Source organism: Ostrea edulis, chromosome 6, assembly GCF_947568905.1.
Source record: "Ostrea edulis chromosome 6, xbOstEdul1.1, whole genome shotgun sequence".
NCBI classification, from domain to species: domain Eukaryota; kingdom Metazoa; phylum Mollusca; class Bivalvia; order Ostreida; family Ostreidae; genus Ostrea; species Ostrea edulis.
This window is the reverse complement of record NC_079169.1, coordinates 70,136,300-70,159,704: the sequence shown is the minus strand read 5'-3', so window position 1 is coordinate 70,159,704 and position 23,405 is coordinate 70,136,300. Positions and strand designations below refer to the sequence as shown.

Here is a 23,405-nt window from a genome sequence, read left to right as displayed (position 1 = left end):
CAAAGTGGATTGTAAAACATATATTTCCATACCTTTTCCGGTAAGATTTATATTGAAATCCCGCAGAGATTGTATTCCGAACTCAGTAACTTTCAATACAAAACGACTGTCGATGACACAGTTCATACTATTTAGATGGCCGTGATATTTTAAGTTGGAACCATGGATATAGACCATTGCCTGTAGATTTGAAGATACTGCACATATATAACATCATATATTTCTTTGATATCATTAAAGCTTTTTTTTTTTTTTTTTGGACTGTTTTTGTAACTATTCCTCGATATTTTTTTTTAAGAAGACTTGAAAAGTATTTACTAGAGAATCAATTTCTTCCAATACAAATTACAGTATATAGGATTTCAATTATGATTACGTCATTCATGTTAATCATTTCGATGGATAATCTTGAGCCAGAGAAAAAAGGAAACATATACCTGAATGACGTCATGGGTTAAAGAGGCCCGGAAATCCCAGTTCAGTTTAAACGATTCATTGCTAAGAATATCCTATCAAAATATGTACATGTTTTACAAATTTGCAGCAGACAAAGCGGCAAAAAATGCGCTTCAAGATGATATTGTACACTTTAAAAGACTACGCATCGGACATTCAAAATTAACTCATTCTTACTTACTAAACAGCCAGAATGCATACCTTGTTAACTATACATCACATTCTTTTAGTGATTTTACTGCCATACGAAATAGACTTTCTGATAATGTGCAATCAATAAAAGAACTTTTTACAAATATCGACAATCATTATATTATACAATATTTACAAGAATGTGACTTTCACAGAAAAATTTGAAAACTTTTATAATACAAGTCAACTGTTTATATACACAAAATGATTTTTAAATGTGCTTTTAACTTTTATGTCCGTCGGATAAGACGTTAAAAGGTGGGATAACAATCCCCTTGGCACGCAAAAATTCGTTTCCCTGATGTTCGAAAAAGAGTAGGCTCACAGGGGGCCGTCAGGGAAACCCAAACACTCACAACCAAACACATTTCAATTAGTTGACCGCCGTAAAATGGCTGAAATGTTGCCAAAACGGCATAAAACCTCAACCAATTAATCATTTTCCAAATTTGCTCTTACCGATTATATATCACAGAAAGAAATACCATTATAGAGGTTTTATATTATAATGAGAATAACTTACTCTTAGATCACCACGGGTACAGTATTCATTCATGGCGTAGAGACCTGATGGACCATCAGTCAAGCCAATGAACTTTGTCAAGTTCTCACAATGTATGTTTCTCAGCTGAAACAAGCATTTTGTCAAATAGACTAATTTTTTTTTATAACTTGATAAAAATATTTTGAAGACACTGCGTCATCAAAAACCCTCTCACCTGTAATAAATCTAAAAGGAATTCTCTCGTGGTAGGCAACACGTCTCGATTCAACTTGAATAGAAACACCTTAGCCCCCTGTTGAAAAAAAAAAGATTTACTTTTCATAATTACATTTCATACCCGATGGTGCATGTGTTTCTCTTAGATATAATAATAACTTAGATATTTTTGTGATCAATCTACCATATTCATGAATGGAAGTTGACCAAAATTTAACAAAACTAGGCCAACAAGACAGTTATATTACGATATTACTTACTATTGACAATTATGATATCAAGACATGATTTATCGGTAATATATGTTATATAATTTGTTGTTGAGAATCATACATGTATTAAATTTCAATTTGAATGCTGCACCATGACCTATTTAGTGCTAAAAGTATATCAAATAGTTTTCTGGGCTATAAAGATTTTCCACTGACATTTTGTCACAACCTCTTTCTCAGAGAAATACATAATCAGTTCACAGATATATTAGTATACCTTGACCTACTTTAAAGACCCAACTTTAAGTTAACGCCCCCAAATTTTACCTGTGTCGCGATCAATGATAAGCCGCTGGTCAATCAAACTTTTAACAATAGAGCTTAGGTTGATTGACGTTTGCAGAGACCGTGGTCTACAGCTACCTGAGAAAGATGTTTTGATAACAATCATGGCTAATGATGACCGGCAGTCTTCAGATCTCGAGGAAAGCCCCAGTATACCCGAGTTTTGATAGCATTGACTCGCACCTAGAATATTTTAATTTCTAACTTCCCCTATACAATGCAATTTATCATCGTATTTTCTCTCTCCATCTTTATACATGTATTATAGATTAAACAATCGGAAATCAAACAATAATAATAAAAAAACCCAAACATAAGTTATTGGAATACTTTCTATTAATGATTTATTATGGCTTTATATCTATAAAAACATGAACAATTCTTTATTGGCGCAGCACATCAACAGTATAATGGTTATATTGCCCATGCGTAAAACTGTTACAGTAGTTTAAAAAATGCTTCTGTTTGAGATACCACATGGATTATAAATTACACAATCAGAAATCAAACAACAGTAAAAAAGCATAAATAAGTTATTGAGATATTTCTATTTATAATTTATCACGGCTTTAAGTTTATATTTAGAGAGAGAGAGGGGGGGGGAGAGAGAGAGTTAGAGATATTTCTATTTATAATTTATCACGGCTTTATATTTAGAGAGAGAGAGAGAGAGAGAGAAAGAGAGAGAGAGAGTTATTGAGATTTATAATTTATCATGGTTTTATATTTATAAAGATAAAGAGAGAGAGAGAGAGTTATTGAGCTATTTATAATTTATCAGGGTTTTATGTTTATAAAGAGAGAGAGAGAAATGTGTAAAACTGTAGCAATAATATATATGAAATAATATGGCATGGCAATAGTGTTGCATACGTATGACAATAATTACCCATTTAGTCAATGATTGAGAGTAAGGGAGAGAGAGAGAAAGGGGGGGGGGGGTAGACTAGCTATGTGTCAGCTTCTGTTTGGGATACCATCGTTACACAAACACTACGTCCACAGAAACCCTAAAGAGAGAGAGGGGAGGGGATGTACACTTCGTGTCAGCTTCTGTTTGGGATGCCATCGTTACACAAACACTACGTCCACAGAAACCCTAAAGAGAGAGAGAGAGGAAGGGGGGGGGGACTTCGTGTCAGCTTCTGTTTGGGATACCACCATTACGCAAACACTACAGCTACAGAAACCCTACAGACGGCCCATATTGAGGGGTATCTTGACCATTCTTCATTTGGTTGTATATGTACACAGATCTACTTGGATTTATTCATTCTCTCGAAACATGGATATTTTACCTACTACACCCACGACACCGCGAACTCCCAGGACACCAGGAAGTGCCTGGAAACGCCGGGTAATATTATATTTCGGAAATTATTTATATACGATATATAACAATTTAATTAGAAGTTTTAAAAAGCAAAGGTTTAGAAATGGGCTAAACCTGTCATTTGCAATACATAAATATGACCAAGTTTGAAGGTTTACGGGAAATAGAAATGCGGTATGCATGTAGGTAGAAATTTGAATTTATTTTTTTTTTGCACAAATCAAGACACTAAGCATAATTTGTAATAACCTGAGAAATTTCCTGTGTATATCATAAAAATATACACAACAACCGATCTCTTGGCCAGGTAAATTCCAGGTAAATAACATTGACCATGGATAAGCTCCGCCCACATTCAGTCATCCGTGGAGCAACCGTACGGTGTTTTGGGGGGGGGGGGGTCTTTAAGGCTTTTCTATTCGAAATGTGTATGCTATCAGTGCACAGTTCTGTTTTCTGTTGTAGTGTTTGCGGTACTCTTGTTAAATTTCACAAACGTTTCGGCAATACGGAACTTTGGAATGTGCCGGAACGACCGATTAGAATTGACGTTTATACACCACGGACACGTGATAGTAACCAATTGTAGGGCAAAGAAATGGTGTTTCGCTAGCAGACAGTCCGTAAATAGTTATGCACAGTCCTACGATGACGATCCAAATCAGTATTGCTGCATAGTACCTGAGTGAAAATTAGATGGAAGGGAAAAGGCACATTAAGACGCGTATCCTTGTATGCAAGGCGTGAAGTTTTGCCGACATCCTCAAGATATTCCCTAGATTTATTTCCCTCGCCAACTCGCATACTTCAATCAAATGCTGTTGTAGTGGTTCCTATCTTTGAAAGATAGCATATTTTAATGCAGGAATGTGATAGCAGTTGAAGTACTCCATGCTTGTTTACTTAGTTGTTATTGTAATCCGGAAGTGACATGCCCTACAAAGCACGTTCAACGTGTGATAAATGTCAGAGTGGATCCGTATCTCGAAAGTCCTGTATTACAGGTTATTTTTTCAGACAAAAACTGAACATGGTTGACGATTTATATCGCTGTATTCTTGCATCACCGTCTCAGAAATTTAATATAAAAAATCCTAACACATTTCCCTACTATACTTGTGTCCAAACATACCTTCAAACCTTCATTAAAGTCTCATACAACCCGAAAAATGGTTTTGTTTGTTGACGTAGCCATTTTCTCTGCACCGTAAATCGAAGGGTTTTACAAGGAGTGGATCTGCAGCTCTCTGGGCTTTCCCAGATCTGCAGCTTTCGGATTGATTGTAATGTTAAATGTATGTTCATTTACATTTAATGCAAACATTTTTACATCACAAACCTTATATGTAGCCAACACATTCCTTTTGAATTCGAGTGTGGTCAATTCCTCATCACACATTGATTTCAACTGAAATATATAAAAATAAAAATGATATGTCTAACTAAAACTTTATCGCTTGTTCATTCCATCGAAAGAAAATTGAAATTTATCATTGACGTTTTACTTCTTTTTCGCTCTTTTCTTGCAGTAAAACCTGTCAGTATATGTTAAGGTAACTCATTACATCAAAATTTTATTTAATGGCTCGTTAAAACATCTTTTATGAAGTATGATTTCACCATCGAAAGAGTGATACAAGCTTTCAATTATTTTTTATGAATTTTTTGTGATTTTTCTCGGAATGATAAAAAAGGTTGGTTTTTTGCCAATAAGAGATTCTAGAGTCCAAATTTCACCATAATCTGATGTATAATATGAATATCTACGAAAACATGCCTGAACGACTCAGATAAACAGTCAATTTTTTTTAAATGAAAAAATATTTATGAAAATTTAAAACGTTATTTGTTAATATTTTTTAAATCTACGGATAAAATCTTCGAAAAGCATGTCAATTAGAAAAGCGATATATATAGAAGAAACATATTTTAAAAAGAAATTGAAACGAAACGACCAAATTTCAGATATATATATTATGAAAATGAGAGAAAAAAGTACCGATCCCGATCAAAATTGATAGAAAACACTGAAATAATCATATTTTTGCTAATTGTACGCATTTTTCATCAATAGATTAATTTCCTTTATAAATTCATTTGATTTGTAAACCATTTTACAGCAAGGGAATGTAGTTTTCTGATTACAATGTTCTCTATGACTACTTTTATATAACTTCGATCGGGTTTGGTTCAAATTTGAAAAATCGTAATATTTCTGAATTTTGACCATTTCATTTCAATTTATGTTTGAAATATATTTCTCTGATATATCCTTTATCTAATAGACAAGGGGTTTTTTGGTTGTTGTTTTTTGGGGGGGGGGGGTGTTTTGTTGGTTGTTTTTTTTTTTGAAGATTTTATCCGTAATGTTTTGGGGGTTTTTTGAGGGGTGTGTGGTTTTTTTTGTTTTTTTGTTGTTTTTTTTTAAATTTTTTTGTTTTGGGGTGGGTTTTTTTTGGAAGATTTTATCCGTAAATCTAAAAATTATTAACAAATAACGTTTTAAATTTTCATAAATATTTTTTCATTTATAAAAATTGACCGTTTATCTGAGTCATTCAGGCATGTTTTCGTAGATATTCATATTATACATCAAATCACAGCAAAATTTGGACACTAGGGTGTGTTATTTGCAAACATTGCAACTTTTTTTTATCATTCCGGGATAAAATCACAAAAAAAAATCATATAAAATACGCAAGAGCTTGTATCACTCTTTTGATGGTGAAATCATACCTCATAAGAGGTGTTTTAACGAGTCATTAAATAAAATTTTAGCGTAATGAGCTACCTTAAATTAAGGACGATAACACACATATATGTAGTTAAAACATTCACAAAAACACAACCAATAATAGAACTGACAACCTTAGCCACGGAGAGTCCTATGCTAGAAGTTTTGCTTTTGCCACAAGAAATCCAGGTAAGATCCACCCAAGGAATCCGCCACCAGTTACTGTGGATTTCAGACTCATTTTTCATTCTCCTATCAATATGTACATGATTGAAAACATAAAAACCTATAAATTCATCTATGCAAAGGGTCATTAGGCAACAGTCAGCCGCCCATGGCCGTGATCAAACAAAACTTCAATACACAATGATTCTATGAAGTTACAGTCACTGATTGATCTTATACGCCAGTCAATGTCCGTGATGTGGGCGTTCCCACCCTGCCCGTCCGTTCATCCGTCTGTTATCCCTCCCACTCCTGGTCCTAGATACTTTAAACTTCAACTAATTGACTTACAGGTTCCCGTCTTTGATAATTTACATGTCTGAGAAAACTCATAAAAGGTATGATAATAAGACAAATTTAAGTAAGTATATACACGAGAGTGTACAGGTAATATGGTTGGGTTTTTCCCCCTGTGGCCCCCTAAAAAGTCATTATACAAATTGCATTAATATTATAAAATAGAACAAATTGGTTGTAACTTTTTTTTTTTTTTTTTTACAAAGTGTTGTACATGTATTCGCTTTTAAATATACTACAGGTATTTATGATACACCCATTTCACTTCCGCACAGAAAAATATCGAAAAGAAATAAATACATCTAAATAACGAAATGCCTTTGCTCTGGAAAGCATATCTACAAAGATAACAAATACTTTATTTACTACGTACATGTAAATACGGCATGTAAACACCTAGAGCGTTTTATCAACCATAGAAAAAAGTTTTCAATGAGTCAGTACTTTCTACTTGTGTAATGTTGTGAATATTGATGAGCTAATCTCGCAACCAATGAGAATGTAGGTCACCATTTGACAGGCAGTAAGTACGTAGCGTCAGGAAAGTCACGCCCTACTGAAAATCCAAGTAAAACAGAGATTTGTACTGTTTACTGCGCTCTCCGTTTCTCTGGTAAATCGCCCATTATACATTTTTGTACATGTTGAAACGCGTGTAATTGCTTGTCAATTATTAGTGTTGCCGAGTGAGGCGATGACAATGGAGAAAGGTCCCTATATACTACAATGTACTACACTAAAAACGAATTCAGGTGGTTAAAAACACTGGGGAAGAGGTGCTTTCAAAAATATCTTATTCAATTACTTTCTTATTTCATTATTCAATGAAACCATAGGACATTATATTGCTTAATGAATACGGTTCATTCCACTCTTGAAACTACTCCAATTTCATCATATATAGATACATGTAAGAGTTCACTTCTCACCTGTATCCAATGACTACGGATACTCCCAGGATTAAAATCATACCCGCAAACACGATAGATATAATACCAATCAAAGGGAATTCTGAAATTCATATACATGTATTTTGAAATAAGCTGAGGGTGTGTGTCCGTTATGTAGTTGAAGATTATTAGGTTTAAATGATATATAAAACTCCAATAACATTAGATTAGATTGGTATTGGTATATCACACTTAGCATATGACCATGCATTCAAAAGCATGAGAAATACCAGTAGGATGTAAGAAACAAACATACAATTTCCAATACACCTTACCTTTGATTTGACACACGGGTGAGTCGCCAGTGAAGCCACATCGCGGACGATTTGCCGGTGGCCCATTATTGTTTGGCCAGTGAATAGAGACATTGGAGTCAAATTCGAATTTTCCTTTCCACCCGTAGAAGTGGCCTACTACCTACAATACAATGCTGTAAATTCTAATACTACCTACAATACAATGCTGTAAATTATAATACTACCTACAATACAATGCTGTAAATTCTAATACTACCCACAATACATTGCTGTATATTCTAATACTACCCACAATACAATGCTGTAAATTCAATTATAACACTACCTACAATACAATGCTGTAAATTCAATTGTAACACTACCCACAATACAGTACTGTAAATTGTAACACTACCCACAATACAGTACTGTAAATTGTAATACTACCCATAATACAATGCTGTAAATTGTAATACTACCCACAATACAATGCTGTAAATTGTAATACTACCCACAATACAATGCTGTAAATTGTAACACTACCTACAATACAATGCTGTAAATTGTAATACTACCCACAATACAATGCTGTAAATTGCATACTACCCACAATACAATACTGTAAATTGTAATACTACCCACAATACAATGCTGTAAATTGTAACACTGCCTACAATACAATGCTGTAAATTCTAATACTACCTACAATACAATGCTGTAAATTTAATTGTAACACTACCTACAATACAATGCGGTAAATTCAATTGTAACACTACCTGCAATACAATGCGGTAAATTCAATTGTAACACTACCTAAAATACAAAGCTGTAAATTGTAATACTATCCACAATGCAATGCTGTAAATTGTAATACTACCCACAATACAGTACTGTAAATTATAATACTATCCACAATGCAATGCTGTAAATTGTAATACTACCCACAATACAGTACTGTAAATTATAATACTACCCACAATACAATGCTGTAAATTGTAACACTACCCACAATACAATGCTGTAAATTGTAATACTACCCACAATACAATGCTGTAAATTGTAATTGCTTCTGTACATTGCAGTGAAAAAATAATAATGTACAACATAGTGAATGCCTTACCTGGAATTTCCCCGTTTCCGGTTCCATATCCGTTAATATCATATCCATTTCTCTATCACCATTAGCATTGATATAAATCTCACCACTAACTCCTGTATCAGGAAAGATTATGGTGGTTTATAATAATGAGAAAAAAATACCACGTACATGTTCAACTCAACACTTCAAATAAGCAACTTTGATATGAAGTTGAAATAGTTAGGGTTTGTGAATTTCTCAATTTTAATTGCTTATTGATAAAAGTTGGATGGTGCAGTTTATAATCTTTAAGAAAATTGAGAGGAATTTACTTGAAATGTTCAGCCTTTACCATAGACCAAGTAAAATATAGGCAAATAGTTTATTGTTGTCATTCTTCGTAACAAATATAGATGCCGAATTCATTTCACAAGCATATTGAATATCTAAATATTCTTGGATTCATTTTAAAGGGAAAGGCTTAACGAAATTCTACAAGGATGAGTCTAATTTGATTATAAGTACATGTACAACTGTGGTAATCATATACATATTCTTTCTAGAAAATTGGACAGACCATGAAAAGTTCTGTTCCATATTCTTTTGTTGATCTCCTGACCGTTCCTATAGTCCTGACCGGCTTGTAATGTCTCTTTCAGTGCTTGTCCATAAATACTGAATGCATCGTAGAAGGCGGTGACATATGGATTTACCTGAGATAAAATGAGTTTGTTACTGTAACAAATATATAAAGTATAAGACGGAGAGGATTTAAAACCAAATATGCTGAAGTGAAGTACTAGTGATGGAACAATACGCCGGAAGACCTGATGTACCCTACACAATCGCCTTAAAACAACATTGCTCAATGACTTGTGATTCATTCAGAGTACCGTTACGTGTACACTTCCATCAAATCCGTTACGTGTACACTTACATGTACATCAAATCCGTTACGTGTACACTTACATCAAATCCGTTACGTGTACACTTACATCAAATCCGTTACGTGTACACTTTCATCAAATCCGTTACGTGTACACTTACATGTACATCAAATCCGTTACGTGTACACTTACATCAAATCCGTTACGTGTACACTTTCATCAAATCCGTTACGTGTATACTTACATCAAATCCGTTACGTGTACACTTACATCAAATCCGTTACGTGTACACTTTCATCAAATCCGTTACGTGTACACTTACATCAAATCCGTTAGCATCGTAGTCAAAACTGTACAGTTCCAGGGATCGGTTCTTCACCTTTGCTTCAAATTTTTTGAACTCAGCACTGGATGGTTGAAACAATTTAACAACGAACATACACTCGTAAGCTTTCTTCACAATCTATTGAAAGAAAACGGGTATTGTTCGATATCATATTCATATAAAGATAAGCGTAGGGGGTACGACAAGGTCACACGTTTGTAAGAAAAAATTGGAACCTTTCCTCAAATTATATTTTGATATGTAGATGAGGGAAGTTAAAATATCGTATAGAAAACAAGTAAATTTACAACTTGTTGCTTTTGAATTCCGCTATAGTGTTCTAATACATTTTTTCCTTCTAGATATTTACATCATTTAACCGTGTTAACTAAATTCTTCCTTATTATTCCTTGTTTATTTGATTGTTCTTTGTTGTTGTTGTTTTTTTTTTAAAGATATTTATTTTACCTGATACGCACATATAAAAAAAAATATATGGTCTGGTAAGGTCTTAATTCGTTTTTCCAATGATACCAAGTCGTACATCGCAAGTATCATATGAATGTTCGGATTCTATCGACTTCGTCCAAATAATACAGCATATATATACATGGATATTTACATCGTCATTCTTGTCCCCTTTCCTCCAGGAAATGTCTCCGGTCTCAATGCCACGAAATCCCTCATAATACACGAAAACGTAGTCTCCATTTGTCATCCCACGGGAATGGGCCACTAACATGAGTTCTCTGAGAGCGACACTGTCACAGGCTATAACGAACACTGAAAGAGTTGGATTACATTAAACAGTGAATACATTGTCACGTCATATAATATGAAATAGTTTTCAGTTTTGAAAATGCGTAAGGGCATGAAGTGCATACTGAATGCCAGCATAAATTGTTGCAGTTCATATTCTCATGCATTTTCAAATACCTGCACTTTCCGTCCATCCATCTGTCACACTGTTTTCTTCCTCAAACCCCTCTTTTATTTTAGGTAGCAGGGGACAATTTCGCACTATAGGCCCATTTTTTATTTGATAGTGTATACTACTATAGGCCCGGTCAAGTTTCTTAAAAATTGGAGATACTCCATATTTGAAGTGATATTACATGTGTAAAAATGTGTAGAATAATTTTAGGATACATTTCAAGTGTAGCTGAGTGCTTAGTGAAAACAATTATATGCAACATGTAGGTGTCACCATGATGCCTAGTATATAGATTGGTGCAAATGTGAAACAAAGACACGTGGTCAGCAGCTGAAGAAATTCAGACTAAAATCTCCAGGAAAAGGTAAGTAGCTCAGAGGGAAGGTGGATGTCCCCATATGAAAGGTAGATTTTTAAGAAGGTCAGACAGGGTTCTTGATTATGCACAGCGTCTATATCCCCTCGCTTCTCGGTTGGTACTGTGGTGGTGGTGGTGGTGGTGGTGTGTGTGGGGTGGGGGTGGGGTGCTGATTTAGCCTAAATGAAGGGAAAAGCAAAGCAAGAAGGGGGCACCTGCTCAGGGCATGTTTTGTGCAGCAACACCTGCATGTATGGATGACATTTAATTAAGGGCCCTAATTTAATAACTACACTAATATGAAATACAAATATTGAGAAAACAGGGTAGTATGATGTTTCATTAACCTGTCATAACCTTAGATGTATACCCCCTTCCCACATCACGAAAAACAAAAAAAACTGTCCTCTGCATCCTTAAGCAGTAACCAATCAATCGTTTGGAATATAATAAGTGGTGCAAGAGGGTTTTGGAATTATCATTTTAATCCTTGGGACAAAATTGGTGTCAAAAGTGACGATTTTCTACAAAAATTATGTTCCCAGAACTCCTCTTACATTTACGCAGTAGCCAAATCATCTTTTGAAGATAATTGTTGGTTTCTTGTACATGTGCAATAAGGTTTCGGAATTTTCAGTTTCACACTGGGAGAAATTATAAGGGTTTAAAACTACGGAAACTCTCGTTCCCAGAACCCCCCTTACATTTTAATCAGTAGCCAAATTATCTTTTGAATATGATTGTTGATGTACATTTTAATCAGTATCCAAATTGTCTTTTGGAAGATGATTGATGGTGTTCTGTATATGTGTAACAACGTTTCGGAATTTTCATTTTCGTTCTGGGGGCCAAATGGATGTTTTAAACGACATTTATTCTATAAAAAACCTGGTTCCCAGAATAATTTCTCTTACAATTTAGGCAGTAGTCAAATAAGCATATGGTAGTTTCCTGTAGATGTGCAATAAGGTTTCGGAATTTTCATCCTGAGTACCAAATTGCGGCATTTTTTTTTTTTTTGACAAGAAAAACTCTGGTTCCCGTAATTTCTCACATTTTATACAGTAACCGAATCATCTTTTGGAATGCAATAGGCAACTTTCGAGATATCAGCTCTTTTGTGATAGAGGTAAGTTCAGTGTTCTGTTGAACGCTTGGGTGGGTACAAGATGTATACATATACTATAGACTAGCTATGTTAATACGAATAAAAGTAATGAAAGTGTAAATTCTGTTTATATCAGCTGTTCGTATACATTAAACTGACCATATCAAGAATGCTATTTGATTGAATTAGGCCATTAAATTAAATATAAAATTATTTTTTATTTCCTCTTCTGCGCGAGTGATATTTTAATCATAGAAAAATGTTGATTATCGATTTCTGTTTGAGATATTTTATTATCTAATAAACTAATAAACTTACTAATATTGTGTGTCCCTGCAGTTTGGGTGGTTGCATGTTGTCTGATAATCAGCGTTTAGGCAATATATCATTGCAGCGATAATCATTTTTACCCACCGCGTGTGGACGACAGTATGTTTTGCGTCTCACTGTGCGTAAGAGTTCAACAAAGGGAAAGAACTATTGGGCAACTCGGAAATTGCGTATTAATTATGTCCTATAGATGTGCAATAAGGTTTCAGAGTTTTCCATTTCACCCTGGGGGGAATGGGAGTTGAAAAACGACGTTTTTGAATAGAGAAACTCCTCTTACATTTTATGCAGTAGCCAAATCATATATTGAGAGATGATTGGTGGTGTCCTGTAGATGAGCAATAAGTTTTCGAAATTCTCTTATTCATGAAAAGGTGAAGATAACGAACAGTGATCAATCTCATAACTCCTAAAATGAATACAAAATTAAGAGTTGGGTAAACAAGGACCCTCGAATATACCAAATGTGGGATCAGGTGCCAAGGAGGAGTAAGCATCCCCTGTCGACCAGTCACATTTGCCGTTAACTCTGTCAAGGTAAACAACGTTCTTCGCCCACTAATGTTTATTGCGGATTGCTCCAATCCGCAATAAACATGAGTGGGCGCAGAACGGACTAACAATTGGTGTTAAACACGTCAGACAGCATTTGACGTAATGACAGGTTGTATTGGCAAACTACATGTAGATCGTCATAACGACAATATGATTTGTGAAATGCTGACTTTAAATGAGACTGTTTAAACCCCTGTAATATAAACTTGTTTATAAGTAGCTTGCCTCAATTTAAAGACAGACCAAACGCAGAACAAACTAATATGTATTGAATCAGTTGAATGACATGAACACCATATACAGGTGATAATGGAATATTGCTAATAGATATGGGAAGTTAGCAATGTATCAGTTGAAATCATCCTGTTTGTCATAAAGTTGAGGTCCCGAGAATAGGTCCTCAGTACCCCCTTGGTTGTCGTAAGAGGCAGCTAAATGTGGCGGTCCTTCGGATGAAACCGCAAAAACCGAGGTCCAGTGTCATAGTAGGTGTGTCATGATAGAGATCCATTCCTGCTCAAAAGCCGTAAGCACCGGGCATAGGCCTAAATTTTGCAGCTCTTCACCGGCAATGGTGGTGTCTTTTATTTCGAGCTCACTGGGATATATCGAATATATATGTCGAATGAAAATGATCATTGTTAAAGCAGATTAAACATTGTCGACATCTCTGAATGGAAAGTTGAAGGCCACGTGTTGAAAGATTTTTTCTTCTCATGTAGAAGCTGTAGGAAAAACTCTTCCTCATAAAAATATCAAAACAGGTCAACTAACAAAGGAACACCATTCGTGCCCAATGGCATCCCAACAGACTGCTAAAAGACCTGATTATCAAATACTATGAAGATATTGTCAATGAGGAACTCCAGCATCTTTTTGATATCAACTTCAAAGTACTTGTGTGTAGAAACATAGTGGTTTTTAACAAAGTAATTTATTGAAAGACTGATCATTAGATTTTTTAATTTTTCTTAAAGAAGCAATTGTCTATGAGGTCAGAAAGTCTAGTCTTCAATTCATCCTGAGGAATGGTCGTGTAAAGTGTTGAAAAGTCATACGTTTTGATGTGATTCGAGAAACATTTGCTTTTACTAGAAGTTCTTTAGAATTTTTAGTACCCATATTTGATTTATTTGTATACTATTTCCGGCATATGTAATTGCACAGTACGTTTGAAGTTTGTCCTTCACAGCTGTTAATATTTTCATGGGGAGCAAAGATATTGACTTGGTAGAACATTTACTGGATTCAACAATGTATCTTTGTAAGGGTTTTGTGAAGTTTATGAATCCAGTATAGGTACGGTAACTCATATTCATCTGTCATCTTATGGGGCAAATGAAGTGGGAAAAGAACAAAATCCTGGTGCTGAGTACATTATGTCATATGCAAAAAATATATCGGTGGTTATACATTGTAGATGGGAGTTTTTATAAACTGTTTACGTCTTAGGTTTGACTCTAGATCTGCTATGGCACGAGCGCGGCTCAAACTCACGACCTCCCGGATACGAAGTGAATACTCTACCACTGCGCTACCGCGACCGGTATTAATTGGCGACATATGAGCTGATTGTAAAAGCACCATACACCTATATAACCTCTGTCTATTACTTTTGGTGCTTGTGAATTACTTTATGACAGAAAGATTAAGGGAGTTACAATTATCGCTGCATTCACGCTCTGCTTAAGGTTCTCATCCTACACATCAGTGCGGAGGCTCATCAAACATTATGTACGTTTATTTTGTAAAGTTTATTTTTCAACCCTGCATCAATTCAGATTGATGATTTCCCCACGTTTTTCACTTAATAAGTTATGAAATATAAATGATTTTTTTAAAACGTTTTTCACTTAATAAGTTATCAAATATAAATGATTTTCCCACGTTTTTCACTTAATAAGTTATGAAATATAAATGATTTTCTCACGTTTTTCACTTAATAAGTTATCAAATAGGAATGATTTTCCCACGTTTTTCACTTAATAAGTTATCAAATATAAATCATTTTCTCACGTTTTTCACTCAGTAAGTTATGAAATACATGTATAAATGATTTTCCCACGTTGTTCATTTAATAAGTTATCAAATAGAAATGATTTTCTCACGTTTTTCACTTAATAAGTTATCAAATATAAATGATTTTCCCACGTTTTTCACTTAATAAGTTATGAAATATAAATGATTTTCTCACTTTTTTCACTTCATAAGTTATGAAATAAATATGATTTTCTGATGTTTTTCACTTAATCAAGATTATTTGATTTTATATCAAATAGTCAACTATTAATTTAGTACAGGTTTCCACCCGGGCTGTCACCCTGGGCGCCCTTAACAATTATACTACAATGGTATCATCTTACGACTACGTTATGGTACGACTATGCTACGGCACGAGTTAATGAACAACAAACAGTCTCCGGATGTCGTTCTCTTTTTCAAAATCCACCGAACAAGAAGGACGTTTTTTTTTTGACAGCCAAAAAAAAAAAAAAAAAAAAAAAATCTGACATCATCGTTGCCATCTTTTAGGACAATGCCACCGGTTAGGACCAGACCAAACACCTGAGCATCTCGGAAAAGAAGAGAGAGCATCGGAACGCCCGCTAGAGGGAAAGGGAACCGGTGCAAACAAAGCACCCCGGTGCCCCCTCCATCACCACGTGGTCCACCCCAAGACCAGCCACTATTGCCTTACGTATCTGACGAAGAGATACCTTCATCAGCTACATTAGACCCTAACACCACGCTAGAGCTGGGTGAGACATTTTTCTTCAGTGCTTATCAACAATTAAGTTGTTACGATTCATTGGGCGCCTACATCCCGCAAAGAATTAAGACTCAGATTTGGGAGGGCAAATTCATAGACCTTTCCCTTCTCATTAAAACCACCAACGAATTGCAAGATTACGATTCACAAGGTGATATTAAGGTTAAGGAGGGGCGGTTGTGCATCGTTAAGCCCAAGACCAATTCTTACCTCAATATAGACAAGTGGACTTCCGCTTTTGTCATCTTCATTAGCATCATGCTAGAAAAGTTTCCGACACGGGCGCAAGAATTGATTAAATATCTCAGGGACATTAGACTTGCGGCGTCTAGGTCTAACTATTGGTTTCGATACGATGAGCAATTTCGCCTCAGAATGGCCAGTCAGCCACAACTGTCGTGGGGCAACATCAACCAAGAATTTTGGTTGTTGCACATTTCGAATAGGTCAGAAACCCACACCCGAAACAATGCTCATCAGAACCAAGGCAGTTATTTTAATCAACCAAGCCGTTCTGCAGTAATGTACTGCAACCATTTCAATAAGGGAGTAAGTTGCCCTTCTTCCCCAGGTGCAGATACAGGCACGCATGCAGCAAGTGTGGAGACAACCAGCCAAGCAGCAGATGCCCAAAATAACAGTCCCATATATTCTTTGGGAGCAACACCTCTATAAAGTTCTATAATTTATGCAAACATTTGGAAGGATACAGGGACGGCAAATTTATTCGGGAAGGTTTTCTACACGGTTTTAAACTTCACCACGCGAATCCAATAATCTCCCTAGCCTTAATGCTAATTTAACAATAGCTAACAATAAAATTCACAAAGAAGTTGCCTTAACAAGCGTGGCTGGCCCCTTTAATCCACCACCATTTCCCAACTTGCAAGTTTCACCACTAGGCCTGGTCCCCAAAAAAGATGGTGACATGCGACTCATACACCATCTGTCTTACCCTGAAAATGCATCGATCAATCATTTCATTGACCCTAAAGCATGTTCAGTACATTATAGCAACATAGACCAAGCAGCACAGTTGATAGCCAAGCTTGGAAGGGGGGCAATTTTAGCAAAGACTGACATTAAGTCAGCATTTAGGCTGCTCCCTGTATCCCCTGGCGTTTTCGATTTGCTTGGGTTCAGAGTTCAAGGCAAGTACTACTTTGATAAAATGCTACCGTTTGGGGCTTCAATTAGTTGCGCATTGTTTGAAGTTTTCGTCATTTTTACATTGGCTCATCCAAAAACATACACAGAACCAGTTCATTGTTCATTATCTTGATGACTTTCTTTTTTGTGGCCCACCCCATTCTTTTGTCACCCACCACTCCCTTCAGGCTTTCAAGTCTATATGCGCTGACATCGGTGTTCCCATCGCGGATGAAAAAACCGTGGAGCCTACCCACATTCTCACATTTTTGGGCATCGAACTCGACACCACCAATATGACCATGCGCCTCCCTCACGAAAAATTAAATCAACTTAAGTCTTCATTACAGTACTTCTACAACGCCAAAAAGGTCTCGCTTCGCGAAATGCAGTCTCTCATTGGTCTGCTTAACTTTGCTTGCAAAGTCATCGCCCCAGGACGAGCCTTCTGTCGCCGGCTCATCAATTCAACTATCGGCATCACTAAACAACATCACAGAATCAGGGTAACAAAAAACATCAAAGCAGACCTTGAGGTCTGGAGCAATTTTTTTAGAGTCTTACAATGACATTTCTGTGATTTCGCTTCAACCTTGGGTATATGATGAAACAATTCAATTGTTTACAGACAGCGCAGGGGGGGGGGGGGGCGGAAGGGAGGTTTTGGTATTTATTTTGCGGGGAAGTGGGCACATGGGTCCTGGCCAAGTAGTTGGGCTGAGCAAGACATCATTAGAGACATGACTTTTTTGGAATATTTTCCAGTGGTTGTCGCTCTCACCTTATGGGAAAAGCAGTTTGCTCATTCCAAACTCCTATTTCACATTGACAATATGGCAGTGGTCCAGGTTATCAACCAGGCTACATCCAAATCCGACCGGGTTATGAACCTGGTTCGCAAGCTAGTATTAACATGCCTCAAGTCCAATATCTGTATTCAGGCGTCATACATCCCAACCAAACAAAATTTTATAGCGGACTCCTTATCTCGTTCACAGTGGGGCAGATTCAGGCGACTGGCACCCCAAGCAGACCTGTCCCCAGTTCCACTGCCACACGACATCTGGCAAATCTAAAGCTGGGGGCAGATCGACTTCTTCACAGATCATTAGCACCATCTACACAGCAAGCATATTCGGCTGCGCTTAACAAATTTCACAATTTTCTTGTTCAGTTCCATTTACACCCATTTTGGCCAGTCCTAGTCACACAGTTACTACATTACATTGGGCACCTTTCACTGCAAAACATGTCTTACAGGACTGTATCACTTTATCTAAATGCCATCGCCTACAAGCATAAAATACATGGCCTTCAAGATACAACCAAATGTTTCATTGTTACCAAAACCCTTGAAGGACTACGTAGGTCAGCAGGCGTAACCAAGGATATCCGTATTCCTATATCCTACGAACTTTTCTGCCGAATTACCCACTCCCAACCCAATGTATGTAGGTCTGCTTATAAGTCGGCATTATTCTCGGCGGCATTCACCATCACTTATTATGGTTTGCTCAGAGTTTCTGAAACAATTGCACTACAGCGCTCTGACATTACTATTGTGCATCACAGCCTTTGCCAAATTATCATACAAAAGTCCAAAACGGACCAGATAGGCAGCTCTGCCAAAGTGGATATCACTCCACATCATAACTCCACGCTTAACCCAGTTGCGACCATCAGTCAGTTCCTGCGCCTTCAAGACCGAGTATCCAGAACCGGCCCCTTGCTAGCACACCTGAACACTAAGCCCTTAACAAAATATCAGTTTCAAGCAGTACTCCAAAAATCACTGCAATTCATAGGAGTATCAGGTCACTTTAGGTCACATAGCTTCAGAATAGGCATGGCAACAGAATTGGCAAAAATGGGCCTTTCTGATTCTGAAATCAAGGCCAAGGGAAGATGGCGATCTGCTGCATATTTAAGTTATATCCGAACATAACTCTTAATTTATTAGATGTTCTCCTATGCTAACCATACCAAAGTTATTGTAGGTACCCCTACAATTTGGATCCTTGGATCATCAATCCCTTTTTGGGCAGGACACCATGCAGCAACCCAACGGCCAGGGGGAAGTAACCTTAATTTACCTGTTTTAATCAATTGGCTTGGTCGCAGGGGAATGCATTGGGACCAACTGGATAGTGTGGTGTCTGAACATTTACTTCATCTACCCCCACCAAAATGTTTGCTAATACATCTTGGCTCTAACGACCTTACTACACCTGCATTGACAGGCATTGAGCTTGTCCACAGAATCCAGTGTAGCTTGTACTGCTACAATGTACTTCTTCCCAACACCACATTAATTTTTTCATCAATGTTACCCAGATTATATTGGCACGGTGCCCCACTTACTGCAGGCGGCAAAATCAATAGCAAACGCCTCAAAGTCAATAAGGCTATCAAAAACTTTATTACCCAAGAAGTCACTGGCTGTTATATTAACCATGACACAACTATCAGGGTTTCAGAAACTCCCCTGTTCAGGCACGATGGTACTCATTTCTCCAAAACAGGTCTAGAAATCTATCTAAACAACTTGCAATCTGGGATTCAGTTGTTTTTAAATAACACGTCTAACATCTACCCTTCAGAGTAGCTCAAATTAAGTGTTCAATTCTTATTTTTGTGGGGGGACATAGTGCCTATGTCCTGTGGCGGGGACTGGGGGATACCGTAGTGTAGGCTGGGATCAAGTGGCCCCATAACCTGGTGGTCTCCCCACCCTTCATACAAAGCAGGGGGCGTGGCTCAAAGTAACAATGTGTAGTTGTGCAAATATGGTAACAATCGTGGGTCATGGCCTGCCAGGGCTGGTCCCACCTCCACCTCGTTCAAGCGGGGGGAGGCCACAGTCTGGTAAATGTAAAACCAGATGGCGCTGGAGACAGGGAGAAGGGCGGTCCCACCTACACTGGTCCAGAACGCGGTAATCGTTCGGATCAGGCACTTGTGCTTACACTCGGCCTCCTTTGTGCCCATACTGTCTTGGTACAATTGCATGTATCCCCCTGTCCCCCACAAAAATTGCGGCCTTTTCATCCACTTACAAACCTTGTTCCATTCCATATGTTGTATCGTGTAAATTGTTCTGTTGTACCTTTTGAAGCATCAATAAAGTCATGTTCATATTCACGGGTGTTATCATTTCAAGGCAATGCTGATGCATTAAACAGGCTGGGATCGGACTACCTTTGGCTCGAATGTCGAGCAAGCGGGCATGTGCTGCGGAATGCCTAGCTCACTGGATCTTATAATTAATAAGTTATCAAATATAAATGATTTTCTCACGTTTTTCACTTAATAAGTAATCAAATATAAATGATTTTCTCACGTTTTTCACTTAATAAGTTATCAAATATAAATGATTTTCTCATGTTTTTCACTTGATAAGTTATCAAATATAAATGATTTTCCCACGTTTTTCACTTAATAAGATGAAATATAAATGATTTTCTCATGTTTTTCACTTAATAAGTTATGAAATATAAATGATTTTACATTAACGGCAAACTAACAACTCAACTGTATGACAAACGGGATGATTTCAGCTTCTCCATCGTCAACTTCCCACATTTATGTAGCAATATTCCATTATCACCTGCATATGGTGTTTATATATCTCAACTGATTCGATATGCAAGAGCTTGTTCTGCGTATACATATAGTCAGTTTTTAAATCGAGGTAAGCTACTGACAAACAAGTTGATGGTACAGGGATTTCAACAGTCTCGACTGAAGTCAGCATTTCGCAAATTCTATGGTCGTTATAACGATCTAGTTCGTCAATACAACCTCGCATTGGGTCAAATGCTGTCTGACGTGTTTCATACCGATTGTTAAGCCGTTCTTGGCACACTGATTTTGACTACGGATAACTCCGTTTACCTGATCAGGATATGGGGCTCACGGCGGGTGTGACCGGTCAACAGGGGATGCTTACTCCTCCTAGGCACCTGATCCCACCTCTGGTGTGTCCAGGGGTCCGTGTTTGCCCAACTATCTATTCTGTATTGCTTGTAGGAGTTATGAGATTGATCACTGTTCGTTATCTTCACCTTGCATGTATGAAATATAAATGATTTTCTCACGTTTTTCACTTAATAAGCTATGAAATATAAATGATTTTCTCACGTTTTGAACTTAATAAGTTATGAAATATAAATGATTTTCCCACGTTTTTCACTTAATAAGTTATCAACTATAAATGATTTTCCCATGTTTTTCACTTAATAAGTTATCAAATATAAATGATTGTCCCACGTTTTCACTTAATAAGTTATGAAATATAAATGATTTTCTCACGTTTTTCACTTAATAAGTTATGAAATATAAATGATTTTCCCACGTTTTTCACTTAATAAGATGAAATATAAATGATTTTCTCACTTAATAAGTTATCAAATATAAATGATTTTCCCGCGTTTTCACTTAATAAGCTATGAAATATAAATGATTTTCTCATGTTTTTCACATGATAAGTTATCAAATATAAATGATTTTCCAACGTTTTTCACTTAATAAGTTATCAAATATAGATGATCTTCCAGCTCACCTCTTGAACGTGTACTTGCTGTGTTTAACAAATCGATGTAGTCTTGTTCTGAATCTGACACGAACTTAATGAGTCTGGAAGTAAGCCCAGCTTCGTTGAATTTTGCGTGGAGGTTTTCCCCAAGCAGTTTGTAGAGAACATCACTCGGCACCCGCCGTTTACCCATCAGGTCATACATTACAGTTATGTCTGTCCAGTTGAACTCCTCGAAGACATATCTGTAAAATCGATCCAGTTGTTCATAATTGTAGGCAAGTCTGGTGAGGGTCCTGAAATCAGCCTTGTTGCCTAGAAATTCATCGGTACCGACAGGAGTCAGAATAGGGTAGTTCCAATAACTTGCCATTCTGCCCACAACACCAACGGCAACACTACAACCTGATAGAAAAGATAAATAAGTGAGTTTGAAAACATGCGCCCTGTATATCGAATTTTAATTGAGTTGCTTTAATTTTCACGTCATTTCAAGAAAGAAATGAGTTTTTAGTTTTGCCTTAGTTACTATGTTACGTGTAATCTCAGTTTAATAGAATATTTTTTGATGCATTTATTGCTCTTTGTTATAGTTTGTTTTACATGTAAAGCGCTTTAGGATAATTGTGTTAATTAGATAAAGCGCTACATAAATGTACAATGATAATTATAATTTCACAGATTTCGACTCGCTAAAAGCTCTTACTATTTCACACAGATATAAATTCTCAAAGGAATTTTATGCAGAGTATCACAAGTTGACGAACGTTCAACAGCAGTATAGAGCATAAACTCGAAAAATTGAAGATTTTTTTTAACCATTTGAAGATTTCATTCATTCATTTGATGCACGCAACATTTCAGTTATTGTTCTCTTCAATTAAATTCACGCGCGCATCAATTCAATATTGATACGCGCAATTATTCTATTATTGCCCTCTTCAAGTAAATTAATGATATCATTATTTCAACTGATGCGCGCAATAATTATGAGAGAGAGAGATGGGGGGGGGGGGGGGGGGGGGGGGGGGAGAGAGCAATTATTTGATAAGAGATATCTTTCAATTCAAAATATCCACATCTGATTTAATGATCTCTATTATACTGAATTGTTGCAATTGCTCTCTGATGCATTAATTCCTGATACAAAATTTTAAAGATATATTCAATTGAAGTTACATCAATTGATGAAGGCAATAATCGAATTGCGCGTATATACATGTATATGCAAATCATTAATGATATCATAATTTATTTGCCTTATATTAATTTGGTGCTCCATAAATCAGTACCTCAAAACAATAAGAGAAGTGCGAAAAACAAAGTGTGGGAGGCAGTCTGACGTACGGACGGATATAGGAACGGACGGACTGACGGAAGGAAACTTATGAATGCAGACACATACTTATGCAAACTGACTTAAATTACTTGCTAAGTCTAATAGATATAAAGTTATACTTACATTCACCAGATTCAACATTAAATGTAAGCGCGTACTTACTACATGTAGGTCCAATTAGACATGCATGCACATGATCTCCCTCCGCTAATTCCAGTCATTAACTTCATAGATGCATTAAATGCAGGGAGGTACTTACCAGGTTCAATGAAAGTATGTAATTACTAGGTCCAATAAATGCAGACTTACTAGGAATAATAAATGCACACTTACCAGC

At 36.5% G+C, this 23,405-nt stretch overlaps 1 protein-coding gene across 1 annotated transcript in view; it reads right to left on the bottom strand.

The window, feature by feature from the left end:
* Positions 1-23,405, bottom strand: part of LOC125647891 (atrial natriuretic peptide receptor 1-like) — a 36,618-nt gene that overhangs the window by 12,149 nt on the left and 1,064 nt on the right. The window contains exons 2-14 of the mRNA XM_056140652.1: positions 21,757-22,134; positions 10,614-10,774; positions 9,989-10,129; positions 9,357-9,492; positions 8,822-8,913; positions 7,741-7,882; positions 7,445-7,526; positions 6,128-6,245; positions 4,599-4,667; positions 1,368-1,445; positions 1,172-1,276; positions 438-509; positions 33-180 (exon numbers count right to left, since the gene is read on the bottom strand). Of these exons, the coding sequence (XP_055996627.1) occupies positions 33-180; positions 438-509; positions 1,172-1,276; positions 1,368-1,445; positions 4,599-4,667; positions 6,128-6,245; positions 7,445-7,526; positions 7,741-7,882; positions 8,822-8,913; positions 9,357-9,492; positions 9,989-10,129; positions 10,614-10,774; positions 21,757-22,134 (1,722 nt within the window). The remainder of the gene's footprint in view (positions 1-32; positions 181-437; positions 510-1,171; positions 1,277-1,367; positions 1,446-4,598; positions 4,668-6,127; positions 6,246-7,444; positions 7,527-7,740; positions 7,883-8,821; positions 8,914-9,356; positions 9,493-9,988; positions 10,130-10,613; positions 10,775-21,756; positions 22,135-23,405) is intronic.